This window comes from Anticarsia gemmatalis, chromosome 3 (genome assembly GCF_050436995.1).
Source record: "Anticarsia gemmatalis isolate Benzon Research Colony breed Stoneville strain chromosome 3, ilAntGemm2 primary, whole genome shotgun sequence".
Lineage (NCBI taxonomy): Eukaryota > Metazoa > Arthropoda > Insecta > Lepidoptera > Erebidae > Anticarsia > Anticarsia gemmatalis.
Window position 1 is genome coordinate 1,463,460 of NC_134747.1, and position 24,807 is coordinate 1,488,266.

A 24,807-nucleotide genomic window follows, 5' to 3' on the forward strand; every position below is an offset into this window, starting at 1 on the left:
AAACGTAGATAACTAATTAAGTGACTGTTAACTAGAAGTGCTATAAGATTGTTGTAATTAATTGGGTATCTGACGTTCATTGGCATTTTCCATGAAGAAGACCTAAGTATATGGACTTTTGAGTACAATTCTAATTATGTCGATAGTAAATTATTAGTGTCCTAACGATTGCATAAAATGGACTAGAATTACTAAGTAATATTTATTTTCTGGTATTTCTATGGTGGATTCTGAGCATATTGTCGAAGTGGGTTTCATTCAATACAATACACATTTGTGTTAACTAACTTTATTCCCAGGCATTTAGAGCACACTGCAGGCGAAGAAATAGTCTTTAAAAAGGCAATAAAACAAAGTAAAATATTTTTCATAACATTTATTAATTACATCAAAACAAATAACATAGTTGATGACCGCGGCGCTCGGCAAGTGCCCGCTTAGACCGACTAGAGATCTGTTCATACCTCCCTCACTTGTCCAAAGAAGATAGTTCCGTCATAATACAAGTTTTACTCACATTTCATAAATATTAAACTAAACAATACACTTTAATAGCGTTAACCAAAGCACGCTCAGCGCGATAAATTCATCAAAATATACAAAAATTAAAAATGTTCAACTAAAATTGACGATCAACTATCTTCTTACAAAATTGACGTAACAGTTTTTAATTGATTTATTTTATTGTTAAATGGAAGACGAAAATAACTAAAATGTGTGATGTATGTTTAAATAGAAAAACTTATGATACACTGAAAGCATTTTACAGGAAGACTGGAGATTCTAATAGATTTTTTCGAAAGATATAATTTTTTTGTCAATGCGCTATAAATAATTGATACCTTGATTTTTCGATATATGTAAGTCTATCTTTTATTTGGCAGACTGTATATATCGATAAAACAAGTTTCATAATAAGACTACAGTTAATACAATTTAATAACATTATTTTTTATAAATATTTGATTTGTTAAGTTAAAACATTTCTAAGCGCATTGACTTTATAATGATCAACATTTAATACATTTTTGGTCAGTGAATATATTTTACAATTGTTATACAATATGTCTGTATATTGAAGGATCTCCTAAACTCGGCATCCAGCAAATACATTAGTACAAAATGTTAATACATAAGTTTGTATACAAATATGTATATATTCTGTATATGAATAAAACTGCATTGTGGTCCCTGATTGAAATACTGTGTACAATGTATATTTTTACTATTTATATTAATTCTAATATTGCCATAACTCTATTGTGGGTATTTGAAAAATGTTATAAAAGTCGTTGACATATTTTTTTAATTACGTTTAAATTTGAGTTATGGCAACACTACGGTTTGGCTCAAATCACACCGCTATTTTGCACGACGAGGCGGTAACCATGGCAACGCATATTGTTTACGTTGTCATGGTGACCGCGTCGCGTGGCTCACATAGCAACAAAGCCGTGTTGTTGGCCCTCGTCGAGCAGAAGGCACGCGTCATCCTGTCGGCCTAAACCAATCGTTGAAACTCCATCGATATGCTTCACATACACTAACATATACCTACGTTTACATTTATTTAAATGGCACAAATATGTAGCATTCGACTCTATAAAAACTCAATTAATAATAAATGTTCATAACATAATTTTAATATACTCTTTGCTCTAACATCACATCAGTACAAATCCTTACTTAACAACTACGATGATTAATATGTATATTCAGTTATATATATCACAATCATATACAACATAAAAAAATATAATTTACACTATAGAAGTGGTCACACAAAGATCATTTTCGTTGTGAACGTAGCCTGTCGTTTAAAGCTGTATAATTTCGATATTTTGTTAATATTAAAGGAAGCTGTAGACGGGTAGTTGTATGTATATTACGGGCACGTATTCGCACGTGTACGTGAAATGCGAGCACCAAGCATTTTATACGGGGACTTGTTTTATTTACTATATAAATGAGTGCCGAATTCAGTCGCTTATCTGTTAAAATAAGCAAGTGTTTTAAATATTTTGAACTTTTGAATAAGTTAAATTAGTTTCGATGTTCCCAATAAAAAAACTGGAAATAATTATCTATTAGGGGCCATAAAATCGTTGCCTTTTTATGTCTGTATATAGACAATTACCTTTAAGGCTTTCAAATCGTTGAATTGAAATACTCATAGGCCAGACTGCTTATTAAAAATATTCGAAAATATATTTAGTTTCAACTACCCGTCTTTTTTATATTAGTAGCAATGGTTTTAATTTAACTAACCAATAGAAATATCCAGAAACATAAAAGATATTTTTCATAATTTTTTTTTTTTTCGAAATTACGTCATCATTTCGTATTTTTTCTGTAATATTTTATTAGTTAGTTAATCATGAATTCAGTGAAAAGAAATGATAATAAGTTCCAAGACATTCTGAAATTACAGTACGAATGAAATTTGAACGTTTTGAACCGTGAGATGGTTGATTAAGATTCAAGCAAGCGTTTGGTTATACCCGTTTTGATAAAGCAAGGGAGAACTTTTATTTAACCTTTACACACTAACGTTTTATATACAAGACAGTTTTATTTCTTGCCCATAAAATGTGACTTGTTTGATAAATAATGGTAAAATTTAACTTGGTTATTGTACAATATTAATGTAGTGTTACATGTTTATCTATAGGTCTTTCACGTAAATATGGCTGTACTGATTTGGTTAAAATGTGGTAGAGTGATAAATTATACGTTGTAGAAAAATATAGTTACTTTTTAGTATAAAAATATTGAGAGACTGATAAACCAAGTGAAATTTCTCCACAACACATATTGTGGGCATGAAATTGAAATGTTGAGTATATAAATCGTTTGCAGTGAAAAGGTCAAAGGCCCCTTTAAAAACACATGCTATAAGATCCCAGATTTGAAAGGCAGTTATATTATATTATCATGTTCAAAATTACTGTAAATTGATGTTGATGTTTGACTGATGGTACGGATTGATTCAATCCGTCAATTGTCGTCAATTGGCGTCAATCAACAGGTACAGCTCACACAACTGCAGTACGCTGTCCAATTGTGAGTTCGCATTATATTCGCGCAATCTGACGAAGAAATTATAATTACAACTTTAGTTTTATTATCATTTCTTAACACAATTATGGTGAAGTAACGATATAATAATATATTTTTTTATGTAACCCATTTATATCCCACTGCTGGGCAATGAGGGTAATTTTTGAAATAATAGATATTTTTTAAACAAGATGGAAGTCCCAAATATTGTATACCTACTTTCTTGGTACCGAAAAACCTCCTTAAAATATCGGATTCGTGTCTTAATAATGAAAAAAGCCAAATTTCTATAGTTAAATATGTCCAGTAATTATTATATTGATACTTCACCATCAATTCAAGGTCCGTGGTGGGGAGAGGGGTTAACAAACATAAATACTCTAACGTGACCATATTTACAATAATTCGATAACCGTGCGTACACATACGTTTCATTCCACACCTCTCTGATGCAATACATACATAACGAATTTGTGCGATTTGAAATCATTGTCCAAATTGTAACGGTACTATAATCGGGTCAATATTAGATCTAAAGTTACAAATTTCACTACAATATACGTCCTGATAAATAAATATATTTGTTACACAATTCGCAATGATCCCAAACATTAATACAAGTGTTGAAACAATGTTTTGCCCTGTAATACTGAGTCACATGATCTATTAATTGACCTCCAAACACTTTTAAGTTCTGAGTACACGTATCATTCACACAAAACGTCCGGAGATTATATTTTCTAGTGTCTACATATATTCTACGTTGACATCCATTAAAAATTCACATAAAAACTGCTTTGAGCCCTCGACACAAGAAATGCATTCAGTAGGCAAATAGTCCCGTATGTCTCGAATCGTCACGAAACGTCCCGAGCGAGCACGACGCGCCCCACTTTACACTGCAATAAATAAAATGTCGTTTATTTTTTAATAAAATAAAAATGTTATTTATTTATTGAAGCGTGTGTTATGTTAAACAAAAGTTATCCAAACCGTTCAAGATACTTGGATTACCTTTGGGTACAAAATTTTGATTTGTGCCAAAATAATGTGTGGAAACGAAAATTTGGAAAAAATTGCAGCAATATTTGGTGGCCAAAATACATTGTAAATGTACTAATCTACTGCAGTTAATATAAGAATGTTTAACAAATGAGGTGTTAGGAACGTCGCGTTGGCCCGAACTCACTGTCGATACAAAACTATTCTACGCCCTGACTTTATACATATTTACAAGATCACTGAAGTGAAAGGCCTATCTAAACATACACTTACAACTATCGCGCTATTATAAAATTACAGTAGTTTATCACTTATTTGACTTTATATTACCTAAATACTACACAATCAAAATTACTTAACACAAAATAAATCCATCTTGTTTTATAAATCAAACGCATGCAAGGTTCAATTCAACCAAAAAAAACAAATCAAATCGTGTCAAAATTTCTTAAAAACCACACATTTGAGATATAAAACAAGAGGGTAAATAGATAAATAATTTTAATCGTATAATGATATGCTACCATCGAATTAGTAAAGAGTTCGGAGCATCGCAACTTGACTAGTTATAGTATACATCCATGTACTCACCTTGGTCAAAAGTGCTAGGGTTTATGTAGGACAGTAGGTCTTGGTCTGACATGTCAGTGAGACCTTGGACCGGCGCCGTCATTTCCTGGGTGACAGCCTGCGAGACGGCCTGGCTGACCGCCTGCGACACGGCCTGGGTCACAGCCTGGGAAACTGCTTGCGACATGGCGACTAGAGGCGTCTCTGCCGCAGGCTCCGCAGGTGGCTGTGATTCGTTCGTCTGCATGGTCTGCATGACCCCAGTACTCTCAGTCGTTAAGATATTCGCCGTGTTGATAGCCGACGTCACTAAAGCATTCATTGTCGTATCCGAAGTTAAGATCTCCGCTGCAGCATTGAGGATCATGGACTTGACAGCCGCTGGGGGAGTCTTCACGGATGTGAGTTGCACCTGGTCCTGAATCATCATGAGCTCGTCTTGAGCAGGTCCGGGAGGTAGTACTATCCTCTGTGAGCTGTCACACAGCATGCTGGGAGATACTTGAGGGTTGAGGATCACGTCCGGTGGCATATTCGACGTCGACATTGGCTGCAGAAGCTCAGCTGTTTGATTTCTGTTCACCACTGCAGCGTTTGGACTGAGAAGAACGTCTGACGCGTGAGAAGCAGTCGAAGGAGACGTTGAAGATCCAGACAGATGGTCATCTACCCTCGAGTTGACCAGCTCGTCTAACTTGCTGGAGTCAGGTAAGATGGCGGCTGTAGCCTTCATAGCGTCTTCTACTAGAGTAGTGATATCAGCAGTCTGTCGCGCCATGCGATGTTCTATCTGACTGGTGCCCATCTCCAACTTAGTGATGGCACCGAAAGGATTGAAGCTCTCCTCTCTATTCCCTTGCATCTGGTTGTACACCATCAGTCTTTGTTCGTTGCTCTGCATCACGGAGGACTGCATGCTGGAGTCAGTGATCATGAGTTCTGGGTTCATGACCTTCATCTCAGGCGCGAGGGGGTCGACGGACTTGGAGGAGATGAGCTGTCTCATGGGGTCCATGGGGAGGATGGGTGGGTAGATCTGCGCGTTGTTGTCGTCCGTGTTGAAGATGGCTGCGGTGACGGTCTCCACCATCTTGTCCGTCTGCACTTGGTTCTGAATGGCTTGCAGCTGTTGCGTGAACGACGCGAGGGGGGAGGACGGCTCGCTCTGAGCTGATGTCGATGGAGACAGTTTCATGCTGTCGTAGCCGTAGCTGACCTGGAGGTAACGTTAGATTAGTAAAAATCCTTTTAAGTTACATAATTAAATTAAAGTTTATCCTCAAAATAACTTCAAAGATGTTCTCCAATCTTCTAACTATCTCTACTCTAAAAATTACGTCATTTTGTTTGATAGAAGAAGGACAAACAATCATGTGGAAACGAACTTCCTTTTGAACAGAAATATGGTATTTGTATTTACCTGTGACTGCGAGTCCCGAGACATCTCAGACTTGAGCCTGAGGTCTACGATGTTCAAGTCCTCGGGCACGGCCATCATGGGCTTGTCCTCCTCCGCGCTGCACGAGTCGCCGCCGTCCACCAGCGAGTGCTGGCTCGACTCGTCCGCGGCCTAGCAACAACATACATTAGCTCTTAGTCATTTATGTTAGTGTATTTTACATGGCTAACGAATGTTTCTGATAATATTGACTGCAACCCGAGCCGACTTTTTAAAAGTACGTCTCAGCTGACATACCCCTGAGCGGCCATTCATCTATTGAATGTCCGTACGAAAGGTGAATTAATCCATTGATTATTTACTAATCAGTCTGTGGAACTGCCTATAAGTGGCTGAAATGATTGAATTGAAGCGTCTGTTATATGCTGTTCTTCGTGACTCACCTCGCTCTTGAGTCCGACGGGCGAGTGCGGGTCGGGCACGATGAGGGAGGGCCGGCGCACGGGCAGCGCGGGCGGCGGCATCATGGCGCCGCCCCACAGCAGCACGGGCCGCGCCTCGTCCCCGCCGCCACCTGCACAAACATGCTCTGTAGTCTCCGCCTTCACCGCTCCCTACTGCCCTAATACTCCGCTTTGACTGGACGCTTGCGAGTGACGGAACTTAAGAAAAAATATAACTCGGCAAATTTCACCACCGTGTGACTCGAATTGTTCAATTTTGAAGGTGCAATTTTTGTGCTAAATCTTTTTTTACATAAAATAAAATTTTACTAGATTTGAGTGCAACTTTAAAACTGAAATACAAAAACGAATAAGGCTGAGAAACCTACATAATTTTGACCTAAATAAACCTATTTGTGAAATAAAGTTTAAAGGAAAACTATGCTCGTGTACAAAAAATTACATGTGATTAAAAGATCCCCTGAATTCAGAATTTCCTTTGAAAACAAAAAGTACACCACAAACACGACTGGCTATAAATTCTTACTAAAAAAATAAAGTTCGAAACTGAAACAACACAATTTTTATCATCCCCAAACATTAATGGCTTCATCTGCCATGAGAACAATTATTTTTTTATCAAAAATATACCTTATTGTCGTGTTTTAACCCACATTTTAATTTGTTCACCCCATAAGATATAAATTCGTAATTTCAGTCAGCTAAACAAATCCTACGGGCCAGTTAAAGCGGAGTCCTATATAAAGTACATAACAGGGCATATATTCGGCACGTATAAACTATTGTGGGATTGTAGAGTCTGTCCTAGGGGAGCAGTGTCACTGAGAAGTGAGTTCTGTGTGTATGTGTATAGAGCTCGTTTTTCATTTCTTCTTCTTTTTTGTATGTGTTTGAGTTTTCTCTGTACGGTCTGTATGTGTTCAGTGTGTGTGATGGTTACGCGTACAAAAACTATGATTAAAAAAAAGTAATTCAATAAATTAAAAGTTAATTTCTGTTAAAATAAATTAGAAAATTAAAACAAAAATGTGATTTTTAGTATAGAAAAAAAAGAAAATTCAACAACAAAAGTCTTCATTTAGCTAGTTCGAGTTTTGTTATTTATTATGAATGTGCTCATTGTGATTGTATAATGTGTCGAGTGTATGTATCAATGTGAATGATGTATTGTTTGTGAGCCAATGTATGGCTGTTCGTGTATCTTGTGTGTGCGCGTGTGTGTGCCAGTAGGCTGGCGGCGTGTGTGCGTGCGTGAGTGCGTGTGTGTCAGTACCGTGCTGGCGCGGGGGGGCGGGCAGCGGCGGCGGCAGCACACTCGCTACCTAGACAGACCTAGCTTGAACAGAAAGGGAAAAAAGAAAGAGTACGCCATTTGCGCATCAGTCGTTTCTTCCAAATTTCTCTATATTTACAATAACTTTTTATTGTTATAACCGGATAGTTACTTACATGCTACGCGTTAGGTATAAAGCAACATATTCTGCGAAGCTTGTGTATCCCTCACGCCTTTATCATTCTGAGTTAAGCCGACGACTGTACAACATGCAATGGACTTTGCTAGTCAGTCAGTCAAATAGTACTAGAAATCAGCATGCATTAATATTACTACATATTTCTTTACTTGGCTCATTTTTCTGTGTGCTCAAATAGTACTAATGCTCGTTGTCATAAGTAATAAATGCGTTAGCGATACATATTATTGTCTATTTAATTCTAATATTGAAAGCAAATTTTGTATGATTTATTATTCACATTGTATTATTATGGTACATTAGAATTATATGAAGTTAGTACATTGACAAAGATGCGAGGGCCTATCAAAAATTTGATTCGTTTAAAATATTTGCAGGTTTAAAACATAATTCTTGATAAGATTTTTAATGTGTGTGTTTTTTGATAGGTCCTTGCATTCGAAATATATTAGTATCAATTGACGAAAAGCAATATTAGATTATAAGCAAATATGTGTTTTGCAAGCGTATCAAGCAACAATTTGTGTGACACATAACATTAATGGGTTCACCAACCAATTCAAAATGTACAGACGAAAAAAATACCACCATTTAAATTAAAATTTTCTATAACTTGGCGGAAACACGAAGTAATTTTTAATGACTTTTACAATTTAGAAAAAAATACATTTACATCAATATTTTATATAATTTCAGCTCAAAATCAAAAACATTTTGACATTTTCGACAAAATAAAAAATACAAAAAATATTTTTTAAGAACATTTCGTCGTTTTTATGTATCAATGGATAAAGCATTGCATTATAAACAGCAATTTTGTCTGCTATTACAAGCTGAACGTTAGTTCGTGCGTACATTGAATGAACGACATTACACAGACGGCACCAATGATCTCGTGATATATGCGGATGCGTTTCTTAATGTCATTTATTTGTATATGTGTATTAATAAAACGAACTGTAATTTTAATTTTAGTAATGAGTGTCTATAATCAAAGTAATAGGATTCCTGTTTGAACGTTTAGGTACGGAACCCTTAAAAAGTTTTTTGTTTTTGTTATACAGTAATTTATTTTGTACATTCCTGTATAAACTGTGTAACTGTATTTATTCAAAGGTGGTTTTAATAGTTATTGAATCTATCTGAAATAATTCTTTCTAAGGCTAAGACACGCGGTGGTATGTGGAGCCAAGGTAAAGTAATAATTACTAAAATTTATTATTATCGAAAATGACAACAATTTCCAAAAACCTATTTATTCACTGTGTTCTTTAAATATTCTTATGTACCTATTCTGTGTGAAAAGTAATAATTACTAAAATTATCATCATCGAAAACTGTAATATCCAAAAATTTACTCATTTTTGTATTTTTTCAATATGTATTGTGTGTGACATTAAAAAACGTTAATAAAGAACAGCCAAGCAGTGTGTGTGAGGTGTTTGAGCGCGGCGGTTACCTTGCGTGTGGTGCTTGGTGGAGTGCAGCGGGCCGGTGTCGAGCGCGGGCGGCGTGAAGTAGAAGGAGTGCGGCTCCGAGGCCTTGCCGCCCGAGCGCACGAACAGCTGCACCGCCACCGCCTCCGAGATGTCCGCCTGGCGGTACGCCGGCACGCAGCACACTAGGTGTGTCTGGACAATACAGTACTTATGAGTCCAGTTGCAATAAAAATATAGAATGGTAGATCCTTGATTTGGTTGAAGCGTTATTGCAAAAAAAAAGTAAAAGAAATAGGTTTTGATTCTCCAGAATTGCTTTATGTGAAAAGAAAATTCGAGTCGACATTGGGAAATATATATTTTTTAAAATACCAAGTTTAAGTATATAGAAATTGAATTCACATATAGCCAGAATAAGTTTAAAATAGTTTAAATTAAGGAGAAATCATAAATGCCACAAAAAATTAGCCACAGAATAGTCTCATTAAAAAGTGTTCTGAACTGAACTCTCTTCTAAAGACAGGACACATACATGCTGCTAAATAGACCATTTTGGTTTAGATATAGAAAAAAAAATGTCAACGAGAATCTTAACTACATCCATTATAAACATAATATATGTATTATAGTTAAAGTAGATGTAACACTTACTTGTTGTAAAAACTCTTTGTCAGGCGTGACCTCCTCCTCCCAGTGCGTCCTGCCGTCGAGCCGCTGACAGAACACCACCCTGGTCTCCTTGAGGAAGTTCTTGCCGAGGAGGTACAGCTCCAGGCCGCCGGTCGCCGGGCAAGACACGAGGGACTTTCGACATACTTCCGGCACGCCGGGCGGTTGAGCTGGAAGGAGAGGAAGAGTTTAGTGATAATGACAGCTATCAATGATAAGTGGTTGTCTTTTGTAAGGTTAGATGAAAGGTGGAAAAATAAATTGCGTATCTCTCTGACAGTTCTGCTCTGGAGAGGCAAAGGTGACAAGGAAGATCCATTAGTCGTTGCAATAAAGATTCATAAGATTGCTTGATATACAAAACTGCAACGCATGCATTAGCATAAGTTAATCCTGTCATAAGGTATAAACGACTGTCACCCACAAAATGTGAGGTAATAGATAGAAACTAAATGAGACCAAAATCTATCTTCCCACATTCTTCAGCATACTGCCTCGGCAGTCGAAAATATAACAGAAAACAAGTACTTAAGTAATTCCTAGAAATGTTGAAGACTTACTTAAAAAAAATAGAAGAATAAGCATATGGACATAATTTTAACCCATTTATTTTTGTTACACATAAAGAAACACCACGAATACAGAACTTAATAACAAGTACTTTTTATTGGTACTTACTGCATATGATAGGTGTGGAGCAGACTTGCAGCGTCTCGGGATGTCCGGCGGCGTTGATGATGTCGGTGCGGAACACCATGCGACAGCGCGTGGACTTCTTCTTGCCGCGGGAGATGTGCGCGCCCGTCGAGCCCGCCGACGAGCTCAGCGCTTCTCCGAACCTGTGCTCCACGTCCACGTTGCGCTCCTACAAGAAGTAAGAAAATATGTTTCTTTTATGCTCCTATTTTTGGAACTATATAGGCATGCCTATAAAGTTTTTTATAGTAGTACTATCTGTTATTCTAGATTTTTTAATAGCTACTTCTGCTAAAATAACTAGGAGAGGTGAGAATATATCGCTACAAAATGATATGCAGTGAAGACCAAAGCGAAAATTATAAAGTCTTCGCTTCCAGAATAAGAGGAGTGCTAAACCCACAAACTTATTTGTAGACATTAAAGGGTACCTACCAAAAAAAAATTACTAGAAATAGCACTTTTTTTATAAATTTGAATATTTTAGAGCATCAACAGTAGATCTTCGTATTTAAGTTTCAATAATATTATAGATTTTTTTTTTTATATAGTACTTCCAAACTTCGTGTCAGAACTCAATATACATCAAGAAGTCTATAAGAAGTTTTACCTTGAGTATTCCAACGCAGTCGCAAGTGACCTGCCAGTGCTTGGCTGGCTCCAGGTCTATCTCGATGATGACGGTGCCGTCGTCCTTGCGCTCCTTGCACGGCGTCGAGTTCTTGCCGGACACGCGGCACGCCTGGTAGAACATGTGCGGCGCCACGCGACCTGCGTCTGTACCTATGTATACCTGAGGAGATCATTACTGTTAGAGGAAATGTAGTTAGATGCCTTTTGATAAGGACTAATACTGTATGTTTACCGTACAATTTTGTACTAAGTGTGTCTAGTAGTTGAAAGTTCTGGATAAAAAAACATTATTATTGTTTGCCTCGTAACTACTCTGTAATTCTTGTATATTGCGGAGAAAATAAATTTGTTTATTTATTATTTAGTTGTTAAAAGAGGGCTAATTTAAGGGTTTGTGCTTCATGTATGTTAAGGATAGTGAAATGTTATTTACCTGCAGCACCGCCGGTTTATCATAACCAACTAATTTGACTATTGGGAATCCATTCCCAGAGTTGTCTTTGACAGCACCACGGCTGCCTTCAGTCTGATATCTGCAACAAAACATACAAAATCATTACAAATCCGTACAAGTCAATGGACACGAACACTTAATTAATTTATACAGTTTGTAGCATACCTTGCTCTGTGTTGTGTCTCAGGTTGGCACAGTATCTGTAGCTCGACAGTACCATCCCTCGACCGGCCGGACAGCGGCGCGGCCAGTCCCGGCCTGCCTCCCTGTGCCATGGCGGCCAGCGCCCTCTTCCTCGCCATCACTAACTTGCCTCCGTACTTTCCTCCCAGTTTGCCTCCTAGCTTGCCCCCCGCGCCGACTAATTTCCCTCCTCCGGGATACTTGTTGGCGAGTTTTCCCCCACTTCCTAATTTGCCGCACGATCTGTACGGGTCCTGGAACCTCTTGCCTGCAGTGTCTGCTATGTTTGGACTAGATATACTGCACCCCGCTCTCATTCTGCAATAGATCAATAGCAATATGAAATTTTATGCTATAGAGTTAGGACATATTTAAAACCATGATGCGCTAAAACCTTATAATCGAGTTGACAACAAATATAATAATGTAAAGGCACAATGAACACAGAGCGACATAGCGTTGTAAGTAACCATAGTGCGGCACACGTACACAACATGTACAGGACAATTACATGCGGTGATCATGCGGTTTCATGAATATGCTCGTGATACTGCAGTGTTACATCCTTTCACACACAAATGTACATCATTATCCAATTAGACACTACACGTCTAGGTGATTACCATCGTATGGACACTCTGGAGTCTCCAGGAACCCAAGCGAGCCAGGAGCCCACGTGTTAGGAACAAGATGAATTTAGAATCTCAACTCACGACTTCCTACCTTCGATGATCAAAATTGGCTAACAAAAATGCAACATACACGGGAGCGGGTAGGGGCGGTGCTGAGTTGTCGGGCGGGGCGGGCGCGAGCGCGGTGCCGAGCTCCGCGGCGCCCGCTGCGCCCGTGGGGAATGCGTACGCGTCGTTGGCGTCGTCGCATTCTAGTTTAACCGCCGCTTCGCTCTCGCCTCGTCGCCGTTTCGAGTCCGGGTGTTCCCACTCCTCCAAAGTGTCCGACAATCTGCACACGCCATCAGGCTTTAGTTAAATTTTGAAGTTAGCCCACCATGGGTGCTGTTAGTTCAGTCGGTCAGGTCGGTTTAACGCCAATGAGTCGATGAGGCGTGCCCGGGTGCATTTACGAGTACATTGTCGATGAAGAGTATACGAAAATCGGAGAATATCTTTTAGTATAGAAAAGCGATGTTGCCAGATAAATGCTCATAATTATATCAAAGAAAACAGTAGTTTAGTCAACGTATGAATCGCCAAAAGCCGAGCGCTTGCACCACAAACAAAAGCAGGTGACTTATCAAACCATTCATAGATCGCAGCCGAAATAAAAAGGCGTGTGTAAGTTTATTATCAAAACGGACCGGTAGAGATAATGTGTAGTCGTGTGTCGGCCACGTGCGGCGAAACGTGCCAAAAATATACACCCAAACATGTGGTGGCTCGCGACCTCACCCACAGATATCGTGCTAGAACTAACTCTTAAATTGGAGCACTTTAATAAAACTAACAATATCACGATAGAATCACGTGTCAACTTTTCTATATCACGTTTGCGGTACACATTTTTGCATTTATGTATACTGTATACATTATTTCGTCATTGTAAAGAGAATATTGGCGGTAAATAAAGATTATAATGTCTTTATTTTTGGATATCCTCGTATCAACAAAGTTAAACATTACACCCGGAATGCGGAAGTCCTGTTGAAACTATTAAATTCGATCGTAAAATTACTTCGCATATAAAATAAACCTTGTATATGTATTGAACCGCGAGTTATTTTTAGACGAACAAATAGTTTTTACAAAACCATCGGATCGAGAAAAGTGCAAAGTTCAAACGTTTTTTTATTTTCATATAAATGGTAGCTTGATTAAAACGTGTGGTGGAATGACTAAGCTAAACTAGATTTCATTTGTGTAATTTAAATATAGTTCTGGTGTAGAATTATTGAATCCCTGGTGGTTTAATTAGTGGGAAAGTTATCATTTGAACTGATGAACAAAGTCGTAGTTGGAGTTTTCAATTAAATCCCAACCCTATGTTTTATTAGAACATCAATTTGCTTTACCATGTGTGCTAGTACTGACTAATATAGTATGTATATAGAAATGTACATAATTTACGCTAGAATACTTAATTACAATGAAAAGTCTACACACTATTTACCGTTCTTATTCAAATTTATTCTATTTCTGCATTTGTAACAATCTTCTTTAGTTGTTTTATAATAACGTACAACATAAGAAGCTACAAAGTACACTCTTAACAATGGTTAAATGCACGTGAAAATGTACAATCGTAACTTTTCTTATTGCGATACAAAATTTATTATTATCTAATCTACTCAGCCTGTGCCGAAACGTCAAGCAAATCAATCAAAACAAACCTGATTGCGTTAATTCCAAGTATTTCTACGTAACTTTTAACTAGTAAACAACTTGTAATTTCTTAACAAATTGCGTTAAGGGCTTTAACACATCCGACCACATTTTGTCACCGGCGGCCATTGACATTAAACATTCAATTTCGTATGTATCTCTCAATTGCTTACATAATCCTATGTGTTGCGTTGTCGTGACGCAAAATATATACTGTATACATACTATAATGAATTGTGTTCAATTGTAAATGCGACTAATATGTGAGTGTCACTGTGTTCGTGTGTGTGTGTTAGTAGTATGGTTGTCAAAAAACGACAAAGATTATATTTGATGTTAGAGGAAGTAAAAAATGAGTACGGGCCTACAAAATAGATAATTATTTAGATATATCGATCAAATAAATATTGCGTAATAGAGTAGACTACTCCATTAGCCCCTTAACGCACTAGCGGCTAGCCGCGCGGTTACAGTTTATAAAACCCGCAAGTGAACCGTCATTAAATTGCCAAGCAGTTGCATACTAAATTGAAACCGCGCGGCTAGACGTTCCCACGGTAAACGGCTAGTGCGTAAGGGGGCTTAGTGTTAAAGATCATAGAGTAATCCTATATGATTAAGAGTACAATACTCTATTCTGGAATACGGTTGGCAACCTTACAGTAGGTATATGCGTCTGGTAAGTGTGTGTCTGTGTGTGTGTGTGTGTGTGTGTGTGTGTGTGCGCGTCATACGTAATACGTTTCGTATTGTTAGCATTAAACGTAGTGTTGTGTATATTGTTTACAATACGTTTTATTTCTCAGCTATTTGTTTAGTGTTGCTATTTTGTTTTTATATTATGCATATCTTTTGTTTTTTTGTAACTTTTTTTTACTAGAGAAAGTAGGATAGTAACTTATTCAGCTTTATAGTTCTTATAAGCCAATATCGTCCCACTGCTGAGCAGAGGCCTCCCCCATAGTTTTCCATTGTTACCGGCCAAACTCGTCTCTTCGACTATTACGGGGTTTTCTTTAGTTATAATTAAAAATACTAATTGATTTTTTTATTATTGTGGAGGAATGGAATCCAAATCTATTTTTTTCTGCACATATTGGTGTCGAAAGCTGACATATCTTCTGCTCCATTTTTACGTGGTTTGATCTACCATGACAGACTTGAATTTTATACGACCCGTTCTATTAAACTCTTAAATAAAAGTAAATATAAATAATAAATATTTTTGAGGCCATTGTCACAAAACTATTTTATGTATAACAGTAATTATTATAAACATCTAAAGGTTTGTAATATACATTGCGTAGTTCAAAAGTTGTACAAAACAAAGGTTTATTTGGGACTTTTAGTGTACAGCGAATTATTAATATTTTCCTATTCTATAGCAACAATCAACAAAGGGCCGAGTTTCTCTAATTGCGTATGTACCGTCACGCTCCCTTTCGTTATGAGGAAAGCAGAAACCCTTCTAATAAACGGATTTAGTAATGCTTGAGTTGTTTCGCAATAATTTTGTGTTTACTAAAATGTTCTGTTTTAATGTATATTAGAACAACCTCAGTTATTGAAAAAAAACTGATCTGATATGAAGATTTAATTAGATTTTTCACAAACTATTAGATGCTTGGTCGTCACAATTTTTATATTTTTTTTACTAAAAGTAAAAAATATATCATAAAATATATCATGCCCACTTTTTGGCAACATTCCCCGTGTTCAGTACCAGGACGATATTAAATCAACAATTTTATAAAACTTCTTTAAGACATACTATGTATCATCTTTTCCTGGGGTCTTCACTCGCTTAAATAACTACATTACTAAGATATTTTATACTACTTTCTTTACTATGTAACACATTTAATTTTAAAGCGTAAGTGGAATTTCTTAGTAGCACCCCAAAGGAATAACCTAACCTTGCCACGTGTCGATCAGATGTATTAGGATTAATTTGCATTAAGTCCTTGCGCTGATTGTAGCATTTCCACATGCTTACAATGTTTTGATTCTAAGGAAATTTAATTAGGAAAAGTGCTATTAGGTAAAATAAATTTATTAAAACCTGTGTTTCTGTAACAATGAATCGAATGTGTTTATTTTGTGTAGAATGTATGTATATGTAAAGTGTATCAATTTATGTAAATCTATGTCGCGAATCGTGAATCTAATGCTTGTATTTTGTGTAGTAGATATGTCCATGAAAATTGTATCGATCTATGTCGCGAAATTGCAAGTCTAATTAACAAATTTACTACAGCTATATTCATCGCAGATTCAAAGCAATAAGTAAAAATTTCGTATATCTAAGTACACCAAATTTATCTCACAACTCGCACAAAAAACCACTACGCATAAATCTGTATTTAATCAAACAAGAAGAAACAAATATACCTACCCATTTCTAATCCAAATACGTATCTGCAAATCTAAAATTGGAATTTTCGTTAGTCTACATAAACTAGATCTTTATCTATATCCGATAAAATGGTGTTTGCGATAAGGACGTGTTCGCGCGGTCCGAACGTGCGCGGGCGCATCTCTAGCGCCCGAAGGTCGCATGTTAAAGAATTCGCATTGAATTCAACTAGACAATGCATGACGTAGGTAGCTGACGAAACTATTGATAACTTTTTGCATAGTAATTTAATTATTGTAAACAAATTAACTGTACAACATCTAGTCACTACTAATACGTTAATCAGTATTATTAAATAGAGTCTCCTCGCCGCCTCTGTCTGTCTGTTCGTCATAAACACAAAAGCTACTGAATTAATTTTTCACGTGGTTTTCATCAATAGATAGCGCGATGCCTGAGAAAGGTTTTACTCGATGGGACCGGTAGTTACTTTTAATTACTAATTTAGATCCGAAATTATTTTGAATCTTTAAACTAGATATGATTTTTATCACAACTATGTGCAAAATTTATTGAATCTACCTTTTGAATGATAGTAAAGAAACTTATAGTTACGATAAGCTATTTTACTTACCTTCGAGCCTGTCGAGCTTACGAAAAGCGTAGATCCTTAAAGCATGCATAAATACATCAACTTAGATAATAGCCATAATACGCGGTAGGAAATTCACATAAAACATTACAATTGAGGTGCAAAATATTATCTCACCTTTCAATAAACTTAAACTCTCCATGTATACAGTACACATTTTAATCCAAGCAAGCATTTACATCATATTTCTTACAATTTCTTAAGCATTTACGATAATAGCATAATGCCCTAAGTTTTTGTGTTCGCGCACTCCTTTTACGATCAGTCGATTCGATTCGTCATGCTTTGTATGTTTGTTTGTGCAATAAATCACGCGATTTTATGACACACTTCGTTACATAGGCCAAACATTTTGTACTCAAGCATAGTACAAACAAAATTAAGCGTTGTTGTCGATTTTCTACGATTGTATACACGCAAAATAAAATTTAAACGCAAATTTCGGCGATCGAGCTTCTATATTAATGTTAAACCACTCTCAAGTAATGACATATATTTTGTTTATGCTTGAGAATCGTTTCAAACTTTAAAGCTGTAAAGTACCGCAAATACATTGACAAGCACTTTAGATATACAACGTTTTGAATACCCGCATCATCCAGCTCCGAGCTGTTTAAATCGAGGTGCGACATTCACAAAATTAGTATACCTCCGACATCGACACTGAGTTAATCTCGAGCCCATCGACGGGTTAACCATACCCTGGTACATTGCATCACAAAGCAAGTGCAGTTAGCATAACTGTAACAATTAACCCTTACCTGTGAACAGCGTCGGGGCCTAAGCCACTGTCGTTACTGTTCTCGCATGGTTCCGGCGGCCGCAGCGAATGGCTGTGTGCGTAGTGCGCGAGTTTCCCGAATTTGCCTAAGTGCGCCAGTTTGCCCGGGTGGTGCACCATTTTGCCCGGGTGCTGCGTCTTACCCGGGTGCGCGCGCTTATGAGGCGCCCTCATTACTTTTCTGTGGACACGAGCGCTCATCGTCGGTGCCGTGGACATAGTCATTTTCATGCCTGTCGACAAACAGAAAATAAAAATTTTGTTAATTTTTATTGACTATTGTGAAGTGGCAGTTTACGTACCGTGGTTTGTGTTGAGTTAGTGTTTTGTTAGTCTGATTTACATTTGTAACGATAAGTACTAATTTGACGTTTAAATTCTGTATTACAAGACCCTCAATGCAATCGTATATATTATAAAATCACTAATACGTGCGTGATTACAATTTCAGGTAATCTACCTCGTTCCTCCACGCCACAAGCACTACCCGCATTCGTGAACTGCAAGCTAATTTATAAGCGAATATTTGAACGACACAATATAATTGAAGTAAACAGTAAAAGTTATTATTACAAGTGTGTATTTTATTATACAACCGATCATAACGGAAGTGGGTAATTGTAATTCCTTGAATGACTCACGAGACATTTAAAGATGGCTATCTGTTTTATGGACCAAATGCTATAACACGTAAGATCGTAAACTGAACTAAAACATTAAATAGTTAACTCCCAAACTCATATTATATGCAAAACTTATCTATTATGCTGTAACGGCTAAATTGTTAGGGCGATCTTATTGAAGTAGAAATAGCTTTAACCCCAGAGGAGTTGTTAGTGTTTACGAAAAAAAAAATCTAATTTTGAGATGTTTTGTCAATGCAGTTTTCACGAAATTTAGGAGAGAAGTAGCTCCTGTTATATGTCCTTGATAAGGAACACATTGAAAATAATTTCCTAAGTGGTTATTTTTCTATAGTTTTTACTAACTTTGTAAATGGAGTATTTTGAAATCTTTGTTCCTCCGACAAAAGCTAATATTTCACTATTTATCTCTTTGTGCTATATTAGGGTATGTTGTTTGAAATTCTAGAGCTGGACCCTTGCCCTAATTTTATCAGCGCTATCTACACAAAGGTCGACTGGAAACCTCCCAGAGAGATAACATGACTACTTACAACGGAATAATGTACCGCTTTTGTACTTAAAATGAACTTTATAAAGAAAATGAGAACTTATAGCATATTTTGAGATATTTAAAAGTAAGAACTTTCATTTCACTAAACTTATTTTAACCTAATAATCGAATCGATTACACATATCAATCAAGTCATGTCATTTTAACTATGTTATAAGAAAAATAGCACGAATAAGTATCAATTAACTTAAGTTTGTCTCAAGTTGATACAAGCACTTAAACACGAGAGATATTTGTCTGCAATCATTAATATAAATAGTACATAATTTTCCCAATATGTTTAAAATGTTTCTTACACTACTGCCATTTGCCTGTATGTTATAACCCGACCGGACCCCACTCGGTTGGCGATCGGGCGCGCCCAGTCAAGTGCTAGTGCTTACTATTTTCATTAAACTCAACTTTTATTGTTCATCTTTATTGTACCCTCGTTTTATGATGATATAACTACTTTTAAAACTATTCAAAGCCCTATTTATTTTAATTTTTATTTGTTATTTTCCTTACTTTTGGATATGGAAAGGATTTAATTTTTATCTTTAATGGAAATAAATCGATTGTAATGGACTTATTGAAGCACTCTGCTGACAAATAAGAATATCGATAAATCTTTAAGTTTAAGTTTTTATTCTCACTTTTCCAGTTAAACTTTCTTCATAGAATAGAAAATGTCTATATTTACTAGAATTTTCTTGAAAATTTTCTTTACAAGAAAATTACATACATATCATATAACTACTATTTACATAAAAACCTTAATTTCTCACATGCAATTGACATTCCTTCTCCTTTACATGGTGAGTGGCCGTACCATAAATTATCACGTTTAAGATTCTTGAGACGATAAGAAACTATTAGCTAGAAAGTAGAAAACTACGCAGAAACAATTTTCTTTGCAGTATTCAAGGCTATCAACTTAAGAAAAGCTGTCTAGAAACTTATTTTTTGAATAAATTTGACTACATTTAGAACTTGAGTTAAAAGTCAAATCAAGAGTTTTAAAATAGAAGATATGAAAATGTTAAAGAGCAGTGACTTCAAATATTTGAAATTGTTTATTTTTCCTTAGATTTTATTTATTAATGTCTCTTTTTACTTCAGTTAAGCATATGACCCTGTAGTATGGCTTCAAAAAGAAGATATTCTGCTCTAAATTTCATAACTGACCTAATGACTTGACCGCTTTAGCAAAACCTTCAAACTGGCTTGCATTTTCTTTCCTTTTCTTATGCCCGGTTTTTGAGGCATATTGAACGGTAGTTTATCTATACAAACTGTCATGTTTATATCATCTTAAACTATTGAAAAGATAAACAACCGCTAAATGTAACTCAAAAACCGGGCATAAATCAAGTTGCTATAAGTCCAGAATCAATCACGACATCAAAATATCCCTATTTTTTACACAATCTAAAGGAAAATCTCACCTTTTCTATAATAAGATCCCTCTATAGAAGGATCACATAGGTGTCACATTTACATATGTAGATATATCTACATATGTAAATGTGACACCATAATTAGCTCAGATATCGTTGCACATCAACGTTTTAATTTTAGTTAATTAACTTGAATAACTAACCTGCATGACTTTACACGTGCTTCTGACCAGGTTACCTTACTATTATACCATTTTAAACCTTATTCTTATAGGAAAAGAGTACATTTTAATACAAATGCATGTTATTTTACAATGATTGGAATTTAAACTTTATTCTTTATAGTAAAAGAGTGTATTTTCTTTTGGGCTTTGTGGTAGTGACCGCAATGGAACTTGAGTGAAAGGAGAATTTCTTCTTATATACTTACAGTGTGTATATGTATAATATGTGTTACGAATTAAGGGCGTTTCAATCATGTGTGAAGTGCATTCGATGTTTGATATAGATAAATCGATAAGACAAGATTGTGTTTACTTTAGATTATGTTACGTTACTTAAATTATGTTATAAGAATGTGAATGTGTTTGCTTGTTTAACTTATTTTCACGTGAAAACGTCTGAAGGGATTTGGATAAATTTTGTCAGAGTGACAGACTATTATGTGTTTCATTATGAAATATAATTAGGTTAAGGTATTTGCATATGGCTTTTGTTGCTCGAAAATAAATGATAATAAATATTTAATAGGGAAAGACAAACGCTACTATTTTTATAAATAAAAACAACGGAAGCCATAGTTTCATATATTATGGAATAAAAGCATCATTAAACTAGAGTCTTGTAAGTTGTAACGTACAGTCCTATTTATTTAGGCTTATATTTTGCAACAAGGAAGTCCCATTTAAAATTAATTAGGCCGACAAAATACGTAACAAATAACTAGTACCTACACAGTTCTCCTAATTTACAAACGTACTATATTATAAGTAAATAATATAATATATTGTGGTAATATTAAGGTAAACACAATAAATAAGTACTCAGTAGTATGTATTAACCACAATGAACAAAATTACTCAGCGTGCGTCGAAAAAATTGCACAAATGTTATTTAATTCTCGTGACAGTATCTGTATTTCCTTGAATCATATACCTATATAATTAATTAAAATTGTTTGTCTGTTATTTACAATAATAAATGCAATTGTATATTTATTTTTAAATTGGGGAAAAAATTGCGTTAGGGTTTTCTGAGAGCATCCTTTTAAATAAATTTGATGGCATATTATTGTATAGTATGTATATTAAGTCATCAATAGATATAAAACTCTTCCGTTACTAAGTGACTGACTGATGGACAACGCACAGCCGAAACTACTGATCGTATAAGTTGAGATTTTGTATGAAAATTCCTTTAGGAAGTGTAGAGGAGCAAGAGCTAAGAGAGAACTTTTGAGAATTTCGCCCCGAAGGGGGTGAATTTCTACGCAGGCGAAGCCGAGGCCGGAAAATTAGTCTATATAACACATGCGTAAAACAGCTGATACTCAATCAAGCACTGTTTTATATAAATCAGGAACTAACTAACATAGCAACATACAGTGGATACTATTCACTTATCAACTGAATGCACAGACTGTAACCTTTGCTATCCACCAGTTATCTATCAATCAATAACGTTTGTTTATAAATCTCGAGGCAATAGAACAGATTGACACATGTCTTTGTTCACAGATTAGAATAATCGATAGTTCATCAATGTGTTCGAGCTAATGGGTTTAGCGTTAGGTACTGTTGGGTCAGATTTTATATTGATTAAAGGGTGGCTTTGCGATCGTTTAAACAATGGTACACGTGGGTATCAATTCTACCGCATATTAAACATAATAAGTCAAGTCTCTAGTTTGAAATGCGTCTGAAAACTACCGATTTCTAACTTTTAGTAGTATTTTTCTTTAAGGATATTTTTTTCAGTACTTATTGGAAAATATGGCAAATAAGCAAGAATTTGACAAAACCTTAAACCAGTATATAAGGCTTTTAAATCTTTGTAGTACGACAATTTACTAATTTTCCTAATATATACAGCAATAGAGCTTGTAAATAAGAGTGACACGTGCAAGCACGAATGTTCTTCTGACACTGCAAAAGGCTATAAACTTGGTAGATAGACGAGCGCCTGTCACCATGACCTGGCCGAGACATAGGAAAGTTTGAGAATACTGCCAAAAATATACCACTTAATATTCAGTTCAATTGCAGTGCATTCTTGCAAGAACATTTGTTTTAGAGCTTGGATGGCATGTTTGCAACTAGGCATAAATCTATTTATAACACTTAATAGAATGTTAAGAGAAGTGTTTTCTTCTTCTTCTTTTTGACCCATTGCAGGGCAAGGATCTCTTCCCAAACGAGGGGGCCTTAGGCCTTGAGTCCACAACGCTGGCCAAGTGCGGGATGGGGACTTTGCATGCCCTCAATAGATTAATTAAACAAAATTTCTTACGAAACCTAGGTATAACGAAATACTTTTGAAGGCGCTTCACAAATTTACAGCAGCTTTTTTCCAAATCTCTTGAACTCAATTGCAGACATCAATAAGCTTGTCATATTTCTGCCATGTTATTAATATGTCTACAACACAATATCACGCATTACAATATAACAACAATAAATAGTGAGGAAGTGTGACACTTGCATGCGGAACTGACATCGCGTCAACGCGTCTGAGGTAAACATTGATACAGTATTATAATATAACTAACAACTGACTATGGCTTTACCCGTGTATACTTTAATATTTTCACATGTTTTATTGCAGCTCCACTCCCGTTATAAATAAAATCAATAAATTTAACCCGTTAATGTCCCACTGCTGGGCAAGGGTCTCTTCCCGTAATGAGGAAGGGGTCAGACCTGAGTCCCGTTAGGCTAAGTAAAATCAAAACATTATTCATTGATGAAATATTGACGCACATGATAGTCGTTACAATTACTGAATCTCTAACTAGCCCGGAAGGAGGGTAGATAGAGCCTTACGAGTCGAACTAGCAAGAATCTACTACTAGCGTGATGTTATATAGCCTATAGTCTACCTCAACAAAATCAACAAATCAACTTTTCAACACAAAATCAATACTTCAAATAGAACTAGCAGTTCCTGAGATAAACGCATTCAAACAAACAAGCAAACGAACAAACATAAAAATATCTCTTCAGCTTGATATTATATATTTGCCTAGATATTATATATTCTTGTTAGTTCCCCCACAACCTTGGTTCGTAGTACATATTATTAGAATCGTGTAAATAAATTCTATCTATTTATACGCCTTGGAGAAGCTGTTTATGCAAATATGTTACAGATAGTTTAGTGATATAGTTTGTGATTAATCATCAATGCAATGGTTGCTTAGATATTTAGATTAGTTACAAGAATTTTAATGCTAACTAAAAGCATTATGATACTGATGATACACTTTTTCCCATAGCCGTAGGTAGAGACCAAAGAACGCCACTTGGTACGATTGTTAAAAACTTCCCTTGCCTCAGTCATATCCATACATATTGTCATACAGGACCATAATAACTAAAATGATACTGGGCTTAGAAGTGGACACTATACAAGCAAAATGACTGTCTGTGACTTTAAACTACAATTGCTTTACCTCCGGATGGATAGGGATAGAGAGAATACCTACTTAACATCATTAACCAACCCTTTTCTGAATCAGGAACTGAACCCAAGACTACATAATTAACTACTATATTTAACAAGCCTGCTTCTACGAAGGTCACAAGTATTATGGTAGTGCAGCATTATAATCTACAACTACACAGACCAATTGCATCAGCTAAACCACTGACCCGTTCAGTTAAAACATGAACTCAGTATAAATATGTTCAATACAGATTGTAGACATTGAAAGATAACAGTCCTATACTCATTTACATATACGATAGACTTAGTATCGATTTATATGGAAGCCACTCAATGAACTGGACACGAAAGTTCGACGTGATTTTATGTAGAAACAAATGATATTGAAATAATGTGTGA

General features: G+C 35.9%; 1 protein-coding gene across 4 annotated transcripts in view; it reads right to left on the minus strand.

Moving 5' to 3' along the window:
• Positions 1-361: 361 nt before the first annotated feature.
• The window catches only part of LOC142987179 (uncharacterized), a 74,320-nt gene continuing 49,874 nt past the window's right edge, over positions 362-24,807 (minus strand). For 2 of the 4 annotated variants that reach the window (XM_076135759.1, XM_076135758.1), the window contains exons 2-13: positions 18,150-18,402; positions 12,804-13,004; positions 12,024-12,359; positions 11,838-11,937; positions 11,382-11,564; positions 10,754-10,940; positions 10,058-10,245; positions 9,427-9,598; positions 6,475-6,605; positions 6,053-6,202; positions 4,654-5,848; positions 362-3,089 (exon numbers count right to left, since the gene is read on the minus strand). In XM_076135759.1, coding sequence (XP_075991874.1) covers positions 3,022-3,089; positions 4,654-5,848; positions 6,053-6,202; positions 6,475-6,605; positions 9,427-9,598; positions 10,058-10,245; positions 10,754-10,940; positions 11,382-11,564; positions 11,838-11,937; positions 12,024-12,359; positions 12,804-13,004; positions 18,150-18,402 — 3,164 coding nt within the window. In that variant the 3' untranslated portion in view covers positions 362-3,021. Of the gene's footprint in view, positions 3,960-4,653; positions 5,849-6,052; positions 6,203-6,474; positions 6,606-9,426; positions 9,599-10,057; positions 10,246-10,753; positions 10,941-11,381; positions 11,565-11,837; positions 11,938-12,023; positions 12,360-12,803; positions 13,005-18,149; positions 18,403-24,807 lie in introns of all 4 variants that reach the window. The other 2 variants (XM_076135760.1, XM_076135761.1) reach the window with 2 other exon arrangements.